At 40.6% G+C, this 16,877-nt stretch overlaps 1 protein-coding gene across 3 annotated transcripts in view; it reads left to right on the top strand.

The window, feature by feature from the left end:
* Window positions 1-16,877, top strand: part of LOC122770816 (utrophin-like) — a 66,169-nt gene that overhangs the window by 29,917 nt on the left and 19,375 nt on the right. For all 3 annotated transcript variants that reach the window (XM_044027951.1, XM_044027949.1, XM_044027950.1), the window contains 5 exons: window positions 1,158-1,243; window positions 2,574-2,731; window positions 6,284-6,450; window positions 8,687-8,798; window positions 12,020-12,156. In XM_044027951.1, coding sequence (XP_043883886.1) covers window positions 1,158-1,243; window positions 2,574-2,731; window positions 6,284-6,450; window positions 8,687-8,798; window positions 12,020-12,156 — 660 coding nt within the window. The remainder of the gene's footprint in view (window positions 1-1,157; window positions 1,244-2,573; window positions 2,732-6,283; window positions 6,451-8,686; window positions 8,799-12,019; window positions 12,157-16,877) is intronic.

Raw genomic sequence — 16,877 nt, 5'->3', positions numbered from 1 at the left:
ATATTTTTTGTTACTACGGTTGCATATAAATTAGGTGTTTACTGAACCAACAATAAAATAAACCTAAAGTAAGTAAACCCATCGGAATTATCTGCAGCTGGCTAACTACGTAATTATGTAGTTGGGTTTTTGACTAATAATACAACACATTTCATTTTAACCCTTTATAGTCATTGAAATACTTGGAAATTAAAAAGTTCAACCCCAGAGTGTTATTGGAGGATATAACAAGACTTTTTTTCTTTTTGTTACATTTCTTAATGTACATTCATGGTTCATAAGGATACTACATGGTTCCTTGCCCATCTGTAGATGTCTTCGTCACCAAATATATTTTTATGCCTGGTAAAGGGTTAACGAGAACTAGTTTGTGGGCTCCATAGCTTGGGACTTTAATAAGAGCTAATAAACCTCAAGTCTAACCAGTGATAAACATGTCAAGGTATGAAAAAGACTAATATTACCTTGTAAAAAAAACACTTAGTTTGCTGGAGGTACTTGCTGATGTGACACAAAAAAGTATACTGTAGGTATTCATCAGTCAAAAATTAAAAAAAAACTTCATTAGTTCAATATTCAGGGTGCATGGTCGCCTGAAATGTAAAGTAGTGTCTCTTTTAGGAAGTTGCTTCAAACACAAAGAGTTCACGTCTTCCCAAGGAAAATGTTTGTGGAGTGATGAACCAAAACTTTGATTGATCAGGAGGAGCATGCATTTGTCCTCCAGCTGAGATCAGGATGTTAACCCTGAGCATTAAAAAACTTACTCTATTAAATCTTCAAAGAAAAAAAATCCACCTTTTAAAGAGACTTAGTCAGAGCCCAGACCCATGTAGAGGGATGATTTGGCAGGAGCTATTTGTAAGGATTATCTTTTTTTTTAGCTGGAGAATTGTGTGAAAATCATCCTGAACATAGAGCAGGTCAGATCCACAGGTACTAGCCATGCTTAAAGAGTTTCACCTGGTTATTAAATCCAAGGGTTCACTTACTATTCCCTCCAGCTCTTGAAGTATTTAATGGGTGTTTTCAAGAAAGAGATAATAACTACTCTCGTCAATGAAGAATAAAACACAATCTGTTCATCCGTGTACACTAAGAATAAATTCATGGAAAGTACAATGTCTCACTGGAATCTTTGTGTGTGTGTTTTGCAGTGGCCGCAGTGGAAGGATCCGCGTCCTGTCCATGAGGATCGGGTTGCTGTCTCTCTCTAAGGGACACCTGGAGGAGAAATATAAATGTAAGTGCCAGTGAGTGGGTAAGGTATCAGTGGGAAGGAACATAAACACTCCCTCCACCCTGCCTCCAGTACAGTCAGCGAGTCCATCCTATTCTGCTGGAGCACAGCTGTAATCCCAGCAGCATTAATCAGACTGGCAGACAGCGAGCGAGAGCGCTGGAGAACGGGTCGTCTAATTGGATGAGAGACCTCCTACGCGTTTGCCCTGTTTATTATTTAATTTCCTATTCTGATTTATTTTTGAGGATTAGGAAGTGTGAATATAGGCTTGCTGCTCTGGGAGGAACCTCATTTTGGGTTTTTCCCTTCTCCTTTGTTTCTGCTGCTTTATCCCTCCGTTTCTCTCTCTTCCTCTGCCTGTCACCACTGACACCATTGCTCATCCATCTAACAGTGCCACTTTGTCTTACATCCTATCTTGCTTACTGCTTCTTCTACTCTTTCCTCCCCCTTTCCTCCTTCCCCACCCTTTCTCTTGCCCGTGTCATGGACTCCATCCCTGAGCCTATTCGTTCCACTGGCAGTTTCTATTAGCCTGAGAATGGTATCAAGCACGGTTGATTGCGTCCCTACTTCTTTACTATTTTAAAGTCTCATTGTCTGTCACACCCATGCATAAAGCTACACAACACCACACACGCGCGCGCACACACACACACAAACTCTAGCACACACTTGACCAGGCATGCTCCCATTTGCGTATGTCAAATTTAATCTTGTAGTAGAAAGTAGAGAGTTGGAGATGTGGGGGTTGATTGGTCAGATGCTATGACGTGTGTGTGTGTGTGTGTGTGTGGAGTAAGGGGGTCACATAGAGGCACACACACACATACACACATCAGGAGCTGGCATCAGGACAAGGCCTCACACAGAGATCAAAGTCAGATGCAAGCGGAGCAGAAAGACCTGTCATGCCCTCCGTTTCACCCTCCTCTCTTTCTCTGCATTGCCTTTCTCTCCTCTTTTTGCTCAGTTGGTGCCTGAGCCCTGGATATGTTTCATAACTTCATCTGAGATATATAAAACTGAGTAAATAAGTTCCCTGTCCGTCTATTACTGGTCTGTCAGTCTTTACGAGGATGTGGTGGAGAGATGGAGGCAGAGAGATAAGAGGGAGATGAGAAAGATCTTTGCATACAAGAAGTGAGACGGGAAGATAAAAAAAAAAGCATCTTTTTCATGTGTCCTCTCTACCACCCCCCACACACATACAGTATACACACTTTGCCTCCCACTCCCTGCTTGCTGATACTCTTTCTACTACTGCATCTAGTATATTTATACCTCCGCCATATCTTCTAACTATATGCCTCCTTTTCTTCCCCCTCAGACCTCTTCAGCCAGGTTGCATCAGCAGGTGACACGTGTGACCAGAGGCAGCTTGGACTTCTGCTCCACGAGGCCATCCAGATCCCGAAGCAGCTCGGGGAGGTGGCCGCCTTCGGAGGCTCCAACATCGAACCCAGCGTCCGCAGCTGCTTCCAGCACGTATGTCCTTCACTGAGCTCACGCACATCTACTGACAGTGTGGCGAATGATGGGCTGTCACCATTGTTGTTGAAAGAAATGATTTTCCTTCATAATAAATGTCACTTCAACATATTCTCACTGAAAACGCAGTATGTTAGGACTACACTACACAAACTATGTTCGTTTTTAATTATATTAAGTTATGTTAAGTTGAGTTGGAATCAGTCTTTAGGTATTCGACCATTTCTGGGAGCTGAAGCTTTGTGGGTTTCTGCTGGCTGTTTTATTTTAGATGCAGTGACCACAATATAGTGTCTATTTACACATTGAATTGACAGTATTGACAAAAAGATTCATTAATTCCTGTATATCCCCAAGGAGTAATCAATTAATCCTCCATCCAATCCAGCTTTATTTATAGTGCACTTTTAAGAACAACACGCTTGGCCAAAGTGCTGTGATAAAAATCAATAAAAGACAATAAAAAAACGTCTCACATATAAAGTCTAAAAAGCAACAACAACACACAAATACATTAACCTTTGCATTCACATTCCTATTAGAATTTTATTAATTTCACTCACAGTTGTTCTGTCATCTACTGCAAAACTGGTAACAGCCCTCAGTTCAAAGTAGCCTAATTTGAAATGGCCACATAACTGATAATAGTTTTTGGAAAGTAATCAGTACTGTGATGCCTCTTCCCAGAAATCTAATGGTCATTAAGTACCTCAGTCTTCTCTGCCATTTCACAGCCATTTACCACTGGCCACTCTCCGGCCTGTGAAAGTGATTTAAAATTTAAGCTTTGCTGACCAATCTTGGAGCCTCAAACGGCCCCAAGGCGTCTGCTGCCTGTCCTCTGGTGTTTTACTGCAGCCAGCTAACCACTTTCACTAGGTTTATCTCTAGACGTTACTGGCATTTAATGATGTCTTCATCCCTTGGGATCACTGTTTCATTTTTCCTCTCCCTTTCTCCCCTGGCTCGTGCTTTGGAAGTCATAAATGCCAAACTTTAAAATTAGGAAGCTATAAATTACCCTGATTCCCTGTGCTGCATCCCCCCAAAATAGCAGAGAGAGGCAGTTTTAAACCTTGTCTCTCTTTAGCTTTTCTTTTCTCAAAATGATGCAAAAAGGCAGCAGGGGGGCAAACACCTTGCCACTTTGGTTAGAATTCACTACCTTTATGACATATTAATACACACAGGCACACAGAGGAAAGTGTATATGCACAAACACATGCACAAACTGCTGATTAGCCCCAACTTTAACTTAATCACAGTTCACAAATTAGCCATAAATTTTACCAGTACTTCAGAAATTGGGTTCTGCCTCATTAGGACCAGGTTTTGGTCTCCATGTTGACGACTGGTCCTGACAAAGTTTATGCCAGAAAAGGTCCCAAAGAGGTAACAAATAAAAGCATGCACACACACACACACACAAGCAAAAGCATGTGCACACACATACACACAAAACCCTGTCTCCGTCTGTGTTTCAGTCTGCCCTGCCAGTGACAGTGCAATCACTCAGTCCATTTATTTTAATGGGCTGATGATGAACAGGTTGCACCCTGCAATAAATATGGCCCCTTCACTGGTCTTTTGTCACACTGCCTCATCCATCCATCCATCCATCCATCTGTCCACCCACCCATCCATCCATCCATCCGTCTATAGAGACATACTCTCTGCAATTTCTCCCCAGCAGTAATTACTATGTAAGAGCTATAATTCTGCAGTTAGATGACAAGCAGGAGGAAAGGAAGATGATGATGATCAGACTGACGTAGATAAAGAGTAGATTGAGAGGTGCTCTGATTTTACTGGTGAAGGTCAAATGGAAGGATGATTTGGAAAGTTTCTTTGGCGGTGTTTTTAATTCCAAATTGGGAACTTTATGACCTTTTCATGTGTTCTTTGTCCCAAATGAAACAACCCGGTGGGTTACTGAAGAGCATTTACTTGTTGATTAGTGACTGTAGAGTGATTTGAGAGTATTATTACAGTATGGATTTAGTCTCCACTGCTGATGTGTACATATATATGTACATATATGTACATATACTGTACATATATATATATATATATATATATATATATATATATATATACATACATATACACATATATGTATGAATGTATATATATATATATCTTTACTCATCCTGCTTGTTTAACCCGGGGATTCCACTGAATGTGTGCGTTCTATTTTTGCCGGATGACAAGCAGGACGAGAAGTCAGACACCATTACGACATTAAATGCGTTATTTTTATAATTGAAATGCACTTTTCAATTAATTGCACAGCCCTAAGTCAAAAGCAAGTTGTCATTTCAAAGTTGACTTAACTTAAAGGATTAAAAACATGATTATAAACATTAAAAATAAATTAAACCCGTCATCATGTTTAGACATGGGCAGCTGCACAAGAAATACCGTCAAAGTTTAGAAAGTTGGAAAGTAGGGATCTAGATGAATATTTGATGCAAACACTTGGTACATGTTTGATATTTTGGTGCTATGAATACATTTGGGTCAGCAGCACCAGGCACACATGCTCACACCGAAACTCACTGATGAATGTTGTTTTTGGAGAAGCAACTGTGAATATGAATTCAATAAGCCAATCCCCGTTTTCAGGTTTCGATGTGCTTCCTTTTAGTTTGAGTTGTATCGATTTATTTTCAGAAGGATATGCTAATAAAACCTGACAATTTACAGGCTTACACACTGTTAGCCTTGAAGAGGCATCAGGCGAAAACACACACATACACACACGTGCATGTTCTATTCCTTTTGATTATTCTCTCATCTTATCTTAAATATATTCAACCCCTTTGCTCTGCTCGCTGCCCTTTCTGCCTGTCAGGGATGATGGAAATGTTGTCTTTGATTTATTCAGTGGTAACAACAGCGATGTTTGACGCTTTTACCTGCAGCTGATGTTTTAAAAATGTGCTTGTTATCACCTGTAATTACATGTGTTTGGTTGAAAATGGACACGTTGTTGTTTCTTTTTCAAACTCTTTAAAACACGACTTTGTGCAAGTACTGGTTGAATACACACGGACTCCAAAATTTGACAGCAGCTGTGGTGCAGCAGCGGGTGTCTTTCATAGCTACTTGTGCAGAGCAATATGGCTGCTATCTAACAACACAGCTTCAGACATTAAGGACAAGGGCAGCAAGGGTGTTGAAGTAAATCAGTGTTTATTTAACAGTATTTCAACTAATAAAACATGAATAAGAGGCTTGAGAAAGTTATTTAGTCCAGTCCATAATTCAAGGCTTTAATATGCCAGAGAGAAGTGTCACTTTAATATGTACGGTCATCTTAAATTTGCCTGCATTTTTATTACACCTACGGTAACAAGCAAAGAGTTACTGCATTTTCTTGGAATGGTGTTGTGCATGTTTTTCTGCCACGTTTTATAGTTTGTCATCTCTCTTTGTTGAACTTTTGTTGGAATGTGAACTTCCCGTGGTCCCTAAACTTTGGATTTAAAAGACCTTCTCACTTACTTTAAGCCATGTCTCTTTTTTTTTTTTTCTTCCAATGACCAGGTGACCAATAAGGTGGAGCTGGAGCCCAGGCACTTTGTCGACTGGATGCACCTGGAGCCTCAGTCCATGGTTTGGCTTCCTGTGCTGCACAGGGTTGCTGCTGCAGAGACGGCAAAACATCAGGCAAAGTGTAACATCTGCAAAGAGTGTCCTATTGTTGGTTTTAGGTAAACACACACACACACACACACTGAGATACCCAAGCTCATTTAGCATTTAATTTAGCATTTGCAGAACAGCTAGAATTAAATAGAGGTGGCAAGTCATCAACATGTAACAGACCAAACACACATGTACTCACACACACACACACTCACCTCGAATATGGTTCTGTTTTGTATTGTTCGCTCCTTGTTGAGCATAAAGGGCAGATCTGCTCTAGAGGGCAGGCATTTATCTAAATGTCAGCAGTTAATACACCACTGACTAAATACCATCCAGAGGTTTGCAGTGGAGCACCCACACACACACACAGACACACATCTTCACAAACAACGAGACGTGCACAGACACACACACAGGGCCACATTCACAAAGTTCAGTAGGAGCTGGTCGCTTCGCAAACAGTCCATGACACATCACCCGCTGATACTATGCAGGCACCACGATAAAGCACACGCACACACAGGATGGCGCAGCTGTCGTTTAAGGACTTGCATTGACTTCCATTCATTTTTTTTTTTACTTTTTAGACAATCCAAAAAAAGCACTATCCCTCACCTTAACCATAGGTCAGTGTTTTTGCCAGAAAGAGTCCTGGGGAGGTGACAAATACAAGTACACATTACGGCTGTGACTTCAGGTTGTCAGGCGTATGTGTTAATGTTTAACATTAATATATCACAAAGATGAATTTTTTCACTGATGATCCTGAAAGGATTTTTTTCTGTGTCTGTGGATAACACAATGCTCAGTGAAGGTGGGTGGCAGAATTGTCTCTTTCTGATCCAGTGCTTTGCCAGCAGAAAGAGAAATGCAGTCAGACATTTGATGAAGTACACGTCCCTCAGGTTCTGTCAGTGATCGATGAGAGAAAGCGAGAGAGAGAGATGGAACAGCAGAAGAAAATAGGATGGAAAATGCAGAGCAGGCATTTTATGTGGTCCCCAGGCATGACAGCAATTGAGTTATACCAGGCAATTTACCTTGTGTGGAGTAGCCATGTTTTGTCTGTGGCACAGGAAATGGGATCATCACAAAAACAAACAAACAAACAAAAACAATTAAAGAAAATGAAAGCACTCAAAAGTGTCGGATGATGTGTTATATGTCAAGTCAACAAGCCATAGAACCATGTGCACCATTTCCTGGGCAGTCATGCAAACTTGTTCTGTGCGTGTGCCACAGTCACAGATTTACTTCTTCTTTAATTAAGAAAATAAAAGCTTCTGCCACTGAAACTGAGCGAGCTAAATGGAACCCATCCATCAATAAATGCATTATTAATCTGACAGGTCTGTGTTGTGATGATGATGCCGAGATGCAGCTGTAGCTAATGCACAGTTAACGCGATGTTTTATTCACATCGTCATCATTGAAGTAACAGTTTAAAGCTTCACACCTGAGTGATTTTCCCAATCTGACCTGTCAAAGTGGCTGCTGTGTTGCTGTCATTGGAAATATGTTTTATCATGAATAGCTATGACAGTCCCAGTCTCCTTCTCTCTCAGTTGCAACTTTGATCAACAACCTGTTATTGTCTCTACTTTACTTCATGAAAAGAATGACAGATAGAATTGTAGATGTAGGTGAGATGACCCTGAGTCCCAATTTGTACTTGAATGTGCTCAGGTGCAACACCTCAGCTACTCATTAAACGTCGGGAGCTGAAGCCTCATACGCGCAGGCCTAACGATGCCTCTGTCAGCACGTAACGACGCATGTGACTCGGCGCTGCCGTGTGCGCTGTTGCGTCCTTTGATATATGACTCTGTCTTGTCGCACATCCGTCTGCTAACCTTGAGAGAGCTGGAGCTGTGAGAAAGATAAAAGTATTACGCTCTTATGTCTGAAAGGCTCCCATCTCAATTTAGCCGTTAAATGGCTTTCTGGCTACAGCTGCTGCTGCTGAGGACGACTTCCTGACAGCTGTTGTCATGATGCCGTGTTCTGGTGTAAATCCAACTGTCTCTCACACCCTCAGCGTTTTGAGGAGAGAGTGTTAATGTGCGCGCGCGTGAGCGTACACACTGCCATATGTAGTATTATAACACTTAGAACTCTTCTCCAGGCTATGCCGAGGCTTCCTGGAGTGCTGTTGCCTTGCGCTGTCACTATGTTGCATGACACACACACACACACACACACACACAGGACATGAAAGAACCATCGACTCTCACTACCTCTTTCCCAACTCAACTAACTCATCTCACCTCGCTGTCTCCCCCCCTTATCTCCCTTTAGGTATCGTAGTCTGAAGCATTTCAACTACGACATTTGTCAGAGCTGCTTCTTTTCTGGGCGCACCGCCAAAGGCCACAAGCTCAACTACCCAATGGTGGAGTACTGCACACCGGTGAGGCAGCAACACACGCACACACACACACACACACACACACACACGCACACACTTGGACACACGCATTCTTTAAGCAGCTCATTCCATATCGCTCATCCCCTTAATGAAAGCACACACGTTCATGCAACACTGACAGATTGTGGTCACTGCCTACCCCATCATTCACATAAACTGTCCCTCTCTAATGTCACATATAAGCCAGCGACTTGCTCTCATCACTTTCAGTATTGAAAAATCATTTTTTATTTCCAAACATTTCCTGACTATTATGCAGTTGATTTCTCCGACTCGTTCCAACCATCATCTCTCTCTCGACAGACCTCGCTCTCAGACAGGTCCATTTGAATTTGCGTGAACAAATGGTAAAATGGTCATGGCTCTCTGAGGTCTTTTTATAATTTCTGCAAGGAAGCTATACTTCTTTTTACGACTGCGCAGAGAGAAGAATATTAGAAAAGGGAGAGCTTGGAGAAATTGAAGATAGCTTTCGTTCTCAGTTATGATCGCACACTTGCGAGCCAACTCATTTCAGTGTTGCCGAACATCAAATTTTGACTGACTGGAGTGGTGATGTTTCTTGCTTTTGTCTTTTAATTTGTTTTCTCAATTTTACAAATGGGATGAATATTGCCTTTGCAGGAGCAGCTGCAGGGAGCTGTGATCGTTCTTAAGATGCTCAACAGCTGCTCGCTGCAACTTTGACAGTTACTTTATCTTTCAGCTTTAATGCAGCAACACGCACTTAAATATTGCGGCAAGATTACACCTTTGCTGTAGGGAATGATCATTACTGAGCGCTGGTAGGGTCTTGGTGGGAGATTCTTTTATACCAAATGTTCCCTCAAAATACTTTTTGGGTTTCCTCACAATAGTTTTCCCTCCCCGGAGCTCCCCGTGACCCCCTGCCCCGGGCCAGATCCACGTCTCCAATAAATGGAGCTACAAATAAATGGCTGCAATGAACGGAGCACAGTTCCCTCGCAATACAACACATGGACTAGTTTATTTGTAGTGTATGAGTATGAGTGCGTGAGGGAGAAAAGGTTGACTCAGGCATGGGGAGCAGGCAGGGCTGTCTGAGGGAGAGTCGGGGAGGAAACACAAAAGTCATTGTGATAGAACGCAAAAGTATTGCAAAGGAACACCAACATGTTGCAAGGGAATGCAAAAATATTTCAATGGAAGTATTTCCCATCATGACCCTACCATTGCTCCGTAGTTAATCACCCAGGTTTTCCAGGTGATTGTCAATTTAAAAAAAGAAAAAAAAGGAATAAAACACGCAATGACTTCAGAGACTGGTTCAGAATTTCACCTTGACTTTAACCATGTAATTGACTTTTATCTCACATATCTGCACATGACAACCCACTGTATGACAGTAGGAATTTTTAAATTATCGTAGCAAAAGTGCTACAATTACAGAACAGAACAGTAAGGTGAAGTGCTGTCGAGAAAATTGCTCATGAAAGGACTGAGACCAAGAGACAAAAGAACGATTAAATGAATATTTGAACTCCTCGTCTGTCGGCATCACCGCTGCTTTGAAGAATGGCCACACCACAGCGTGAGTCAATCTGTAGTATGAAGGGAATCATCATCACAAGGTGTCACGGTGTCAAGCTTCTTAACAGAGCTGTATTGAACAAGATTTGGTCGCCGAGTTCCAAACTCTTACTATTATATCCAAGACTAACATCTGTAGTTCCTCAAAACTCATCTCAAGTCAAGTCCACTTTATTCAGCAACTTTTAAGTGCAAGTTTCTCTTTTAATGTTTTTGTTTTCTGTAAAATTACTACTTGCTATAATCATATTTACCTCTCTCCCAGTGCTCAGTCCAAATTGCATTTCCACTTAATGTTTCTGAAAATATAGAGTCCATATTGAATAATAATGGTACAAGAGTAGGTTTTGCAGACTTACAGATGGATTGTGGCTTTTGGGAAACTCAGTGCTGCCTTTTAATGAGATTTGTTCTTTCATCCCTGTCGTACGCTTTAGTTTATGGCCACAATATTGCTTTTTTTTATTATTGGGTTTTAGTTTTTTATTGGCATGGCACTTTCATAGTTCCAATGGACTCTGTTAGTGATATTGATTAAGACAAAGTTGATGTTGTGCTGTATTGATCGCTGTAATTTCAATGTTTTTACCTTTCCCAAGACGAGATGTTGCTTTAGTTAAACTCATGAGTCATGCCTTTTTGCTGTCTATACATTATCAGGGGACAACCAGGTGTCCACGGGGTCTGACATCATATCACTACAAAAAAAACACCTGACATTACATCTGTCACACCCACACTTGTCTCTTTCTCACCTGTTCTCAATTTCTGTATAGTTATGATTTAGTTTTTGAGTGTAGTAGCTACAGTACCGTGCAAAAGCCTTAAACCACCATTAGATTTGTTGTTTTACATGTAGGCTTTTTACGATAACCACATTTTCTTGAAAACCAAACAAAATAAACTGCTTCTACGGCTTAAAGTGGCAAGTATTTAGTGTGACCTTCATAACCTTACACTCTTCAACCTGGAGTGGAACCTTAATTAATGTTATTGTTCAAATTTGTGTTTATCCTACTATATGTCTGAAAAACCTGTTTTATGCCAGGGTTGTTCAAGACATGCTTGAGCATCACGTACACATGTTATATGAGTTAAACTTGTTGTCAGCTTGTTAAAATACAACAGTCATATCCAAATCCAAATATCAATGATCACAGAATTGACAGACATAAAAACAACAAATCTGGTGGTGCCCTGAGACCTTTTCACAGTACTTAAAAATGTTAAAAATTAAAGTTGAACCAAAAAGGAAGCAACGTATGCAAAAACACATAGATTTGTCCCCAGCTTCAGTGTAATTTTTCTGTAATTGCTTTTTGGTTTTCTCATCCACCGACTTAAATTGTTTGCAGTAGTCAGTAAATCATGCAAACCCAATACACAGTCTGTGTGTATTGGGTTTTCACAGTGTGAGTTGTGTATTAATCTGCGTGTTTGTGTTCAGCGGTTGTTGTCTGGATCCTCAAAAGGATTTTCTCACCCGCTGGTCAGACTGTTTGTTGTTTGTTTGCGAGGCAGGAGGAACACCTCAGCTAAATGCCTAATTAACAAAACACTTTCTCTGCTACACAAATGTACCTTCTGAGTGTGTGTGTGTGTGAGCGTGCGCACACAACAATAAGTTAACTTTCTCTCTGCCGTGTTCACAGACGACATCAGGGGAAGACATGCGTGATTTCACCAAAGTGCTGAAGAATAAATTCCGGTCTAAGAAGTACTTTGCCAAACATCCTCGCCTTGGTTACCTGCCAGTGCAGACGGTTTTAGAAGGTGACAACATGGAAACGTAAGTAACGCTGAGCCTTTTTTTGTGAATCAGAACAGCGGTGATCCTATTACCTGATGTACGATAAAGTTTTATTAGATTTATGTCCTACAGGTGACATTTCAGATTTCTACATGTCACTCAAAGTCACATTGAAAGCATAGTGTGTGTCTATAACAATTTTGAAATCACATCCATGATTTCTGCACAGAAAGCAGTTGTTGCTTAGTCACAGTCAGTCTTGTATACGGTACCAAAAAATGGATACTTGAGTATCTTACCAGAAAATGACTTTGATAGAAGTTGAAGTCACTTTTTATAATATTATTTGAGTAAAAGTCTTAAAGTACTTACTGTACTTAAGTATCAAAAGTAATGTATGTACTAAGTTTTCGAAGTAAAAGTATTAAAAAAGTGAGGAGTTGGAGTTGAGCCATGGTAGCTCAGTAATAGGGCGAGTTGTCTTTCAACTGGAAGGCTGTGGGTTAAATTCCTGGCTGTGCAAGTTTATTTGTGTTCTTGAGCAAGACACTTAACCCCATGTTGAAGTGTGTGAATGTCAAAACTGTAGTGTAAAGCTGCTCATCAAGAATAGAAAAGCTCTATATAAATACAGACCATTACCAACTCTTCTTCTGATTATATTTGGGTAACAAAGATAGTTAGAAGAAACAAAAAGTACACAGGTTATTTAGGAAATGTAAAGTAAACGTTGCTAGAAATATAAGTAAAGTATAGATACATGAATTTTGTACTTAAGTACAGTAAAAAAGTATACTTTGTTACCTTACAACACTGGTCACAATGGTCCAACACTGAACTCTGAGTAAACACCTCTTTTAATCCTGTTGTTAGATTAGAAGGAAGTAATAAATCAGGACTTTTGTACAAGTAAGCCAAGTTTTAGCCAACTCACATCCAGAGAATGTTTGAATTAGAATTATTGTGTAGCTTCAAGGATTTTGTGTTTATTACATCAGGGTTGATGTTGTAGAGGTCAAGAAATATTTTGACAATAGCACCAAAAACTTCAGCCCCTAAACTGTCAACATGCAACTTAATAGGATTTTTTATTAGAACCTCCCCTCTCATCATGTCCCTCGAACTTGATGCTCTTGTTTTGCAGCACAGACTTTCATTTAGCCTCCGAGGCAAGATTACTCAAGTGACAAGATATGTAGTATTAATTTTCTTCAGCTTGACAGAGCTTTAATTGCTGTGACTCATGTGCTCCGAGACTGTCACACTTTATTTTTTTGTGTTTTTTTGACATTTAATCTATATAAGTATCTTTTTGAGCACAGTGAGCTCTCAAAGTCCACGCGTGCACACACACACACACACAAACACACCCACAGAGTGACTCACCTGTTCACTTTTCCATAGATTTTCCCCGACATCACACACAGTCACCTCAGATGGATTGCGCTCCCTTTTTTTTGTCCCTCCCATCCTTGCCTGTCCTCCTCCACACCTCCCACCTCACTCCATTCTCACTTCCCTGCCTCTGAAAAATGACTCCTACAGTGCTGTCTGTCTGATGTATGTCTTTAAAAGATAGAGGAATTGCGTGGAGATATTTTCCAAAAACAAGTCAGAAGAGGATGGAGATTTAGGACTATTTTATGTTTATATTCCCATTTATTTCATTGTGTTGGGTTTCTCCTGTGAGTCGTGAGTTATCCACATATTACCACTGGCCTGTTTACTCTAGGGAGAGCTTTATATAAAGAAGCAGATTTATAAAATCTGGTTTAAACATACAGTATGATTAGTGTTAAAAATGCTCACCATACAGCTCGTCATTTTTATATCACTCAAATGAAAATTGGGACCTAAATTGAATTGAATTCCTCTGTAATTGGAACAAGGTGGACTGTGCTTCTTGCTTAGAAAGAGGATTAATCCAGGTTGGGATAAACATCACAACATTTGCTGCTATTTTTGTCATAAGAATGTGATTGTGCCCAGTTTAAGTCACTGAATATCAGGATTATGTAATTTTATCTTGCTTTGTACTTTGGATATTAAGAATCATGTTTTTTTTTAAAAATATCCTCCCAAACCCATTTAATGTGTTGTCAGGCGCCATTGGTCATCCTAACAAAGGGAACTTCTTAGAAGCTATAATTTACTGTTCTGCAGCAGCAGAAGGGGATATGAGCTTGTCTGCAGTATAATTGCCCTTTCTAATGCACTCACTGGCCGTCTCTTTCATTCCTACTGCTGTTAAAATCATTTTTTTCTCTTTTTCCACCCACTCTGTTTCCCTCCACCTTGAGAGAGCAAAACACCACCCACTCTTGCTGTCCCACTCTCATACATTTGCTTAATTTCACGCCAGAAAAGGTTTTTGATTCGTCACAGCTATATTTGATTACACTGAAAGAACAAGTCTAATGGTGTTTGTTTTCTGCATTTTCATCCTTAATAACCAGAGAGATGACGCCTCCTCGCTGGAGCGGTTAATGGCTTTAAACGTGCATTTGGAAATTTGGAAATAAGTGGCCATTTTCGTAATATTACTTTATTATAATATTAATTTATTTCTTACCACAACGCACAATGCTGTACTAAGTCATAGATTAGTGATAGATTATATTTGCATGATTTTCTTGCAGCACAATCACCCAATTATTGATCAATTCAATTTAATTTTCATAGCACCAAATCAAAACATACGCTAAGCCCTTTCAGTATCACAGTGAATAAGAGAAAGCCACCAGAAGGAGGTGGAGAGATTAGATGTTGTAAAACTAATTATTATATTAATGTTAACAGTAATGATAATAATGATCCTGCAGCCCTGGAATCATAGTTAGAGTATTTGCTTCCAGCTACTCATCATATTCATATAGTTAAAATCGCATGATTCATACATTTTATATGTATGTTCAGGAAATGCTCACATGCAAACACAAAAGCATCTAAATAAAAACCCAGCATATTTATTTACATGTCTATATCTCTATTTCACTCACTTAACGGCTGCTCAGATGTTGGCAGAGATAATGGATGAGAGACAGAGCAGAGAGAGAGAGAGTGACTACCACAGTGTGATGACCTAAACTGACTTTAAACACCTTTGGGGTCAAACCTCACCCCCACTATCACAAGCTCCAAACACACAGTGAAACATGCACTTGTCAAAGACATAAAGAGATGACAAGAGACACCAGACTGAGATGTTTTGGCGATTTCTTCAGTCATGTCTGAGTGAGTTCTAACTTTTCTAAAGTGGAAAACTATTTCCAAAGATAATTTAAAGTGCTAGGTTTATGTGCATCATCTTCATAAAGCAACATGGCCCTCTGCGCAGGATTTACAGCTTGCAGAGGGTGTTTATTGCTTAGTTGAGGTTACCATTTAAAAATCACCCTGTTTGCCAGACAGGGTGCTCTGCTTCTCTTTTTTTCTGATCATGCTTCTAGGGGTTTTGATTGTACACAACAGCTCAGCCTCTTCAAACCTTTTTTTTTTCACACAATACCTGTAAAAATGAATTGTGAGCAGAACTCTGCACTGCACCGAGTTATTATACTTCAGCAAGCACAACATGCAGCCACATTTGTCAGACCCCAAATGCTCCCAAGGTCTCTGCTGTCGTCACAAACACGTCCCCCCCCCCTCCATCTCTCTGCTGTGGTCACCTTTCTTTCAGTCATTTGTCCCACCCTGTTTTACTCTTTACTACTGTCTGCTTCTTCTCGAGTGCACCCATCTGAAGGTTAAAGGTATGTCACTGGACGGTGGTAAGACAAATTCGCTTTACAGGAGAACAATCTACACTTCACAATGTGCCATCAACTTCTGGCAAAGATGAAAACTGTCATCGCTCCTACAAAACAAAAAAACAAAACAAGGAACACACTGACTGTTCCTTCTGGCAAAGATGTCATCGGGGGCACATAAAACACTGCAGCTCCGGCTCACCGTAGTTAAGTCGGTCCGCCCTGCCGACCCAGATTATTCTGCTTCACCCGCTTCCCCCCCAAACTCTTTTCTCTCTTATATCCCCTGTGACATTTTAAATTCTTCTCACAGCCACAGAAGCGTGACTATTCTGGCTGCTTCGCGATGAGAAACCACCACGCCACACGTGTGTCCCTCTGAATTTCCCCCCGTGGTTAACATGAGAACAAAAGCACATGTCGTCAGAATGTGTCTACCTCGGCTGGTCTCTAACCAGTTCTATCCAGCCCCCGCCATGACAACAACACATTTCCTTGTGTTTCTGGCATTTGACAGCGTCCCATCTGTTTACAACTAACACTTTGTGCCGCGTGTCTCTAGGAATAGATGCAATTAATACAGACGAGGAACCACACGCAAACACGTCTCTGTCCTCCTACTTGTTGGTATTTATGTCCAGAACTGTTAAAGACAGTTGCTTCAGTGCCTTGTTACTTGTTAAATTAGATTAAAGACTCAACTGAGGCCACATCAGTCTGTATGCAGAGCAACAATTATGAAATGAAGTCTGAAAGCAGTGATGTCGGATAGTTTCTGAGCAATGTTTGACCCTTTCAATCTGTCTCTTTTTAACCAGGTGTTACATAAACTCCCAAGGGTGCATGTGTGTGTGCTGTCATACTGTACATTGACTGTTTAAATGATTGACGTGCCTTCCCTGTGTGTTGAGTCCTGCCGCTCAGCTGTGACACAGACCTTCCTGTTTTTGTGGATTTGACCCTCAACTGTTTCTGTGGTATCTCTACTCCCCCTTCCCTCCTTCCCTCCGT

The sequence above is a fragment of the Solea senegalensis genome, linkage group LG6 (genome assembly GCF_019176455.1).
Source record: "Solea senegalensis isolate Sse05_10M linkage group LG6, IFAPA_SoseM_1, whole genome shotgun sequence".
NCBI classification, from domain to species: Eukaryota; Metazoa; Chordata; class Actinopteri; order Pleuronectiformes; family Soleidae; genus Solea; species Solea senegalensis.
The sequence above is the reverse complement of the archived record's forward strand: the minus strand, read 5'-3'. Positions and strand labels throughout refer to the sequence as shown.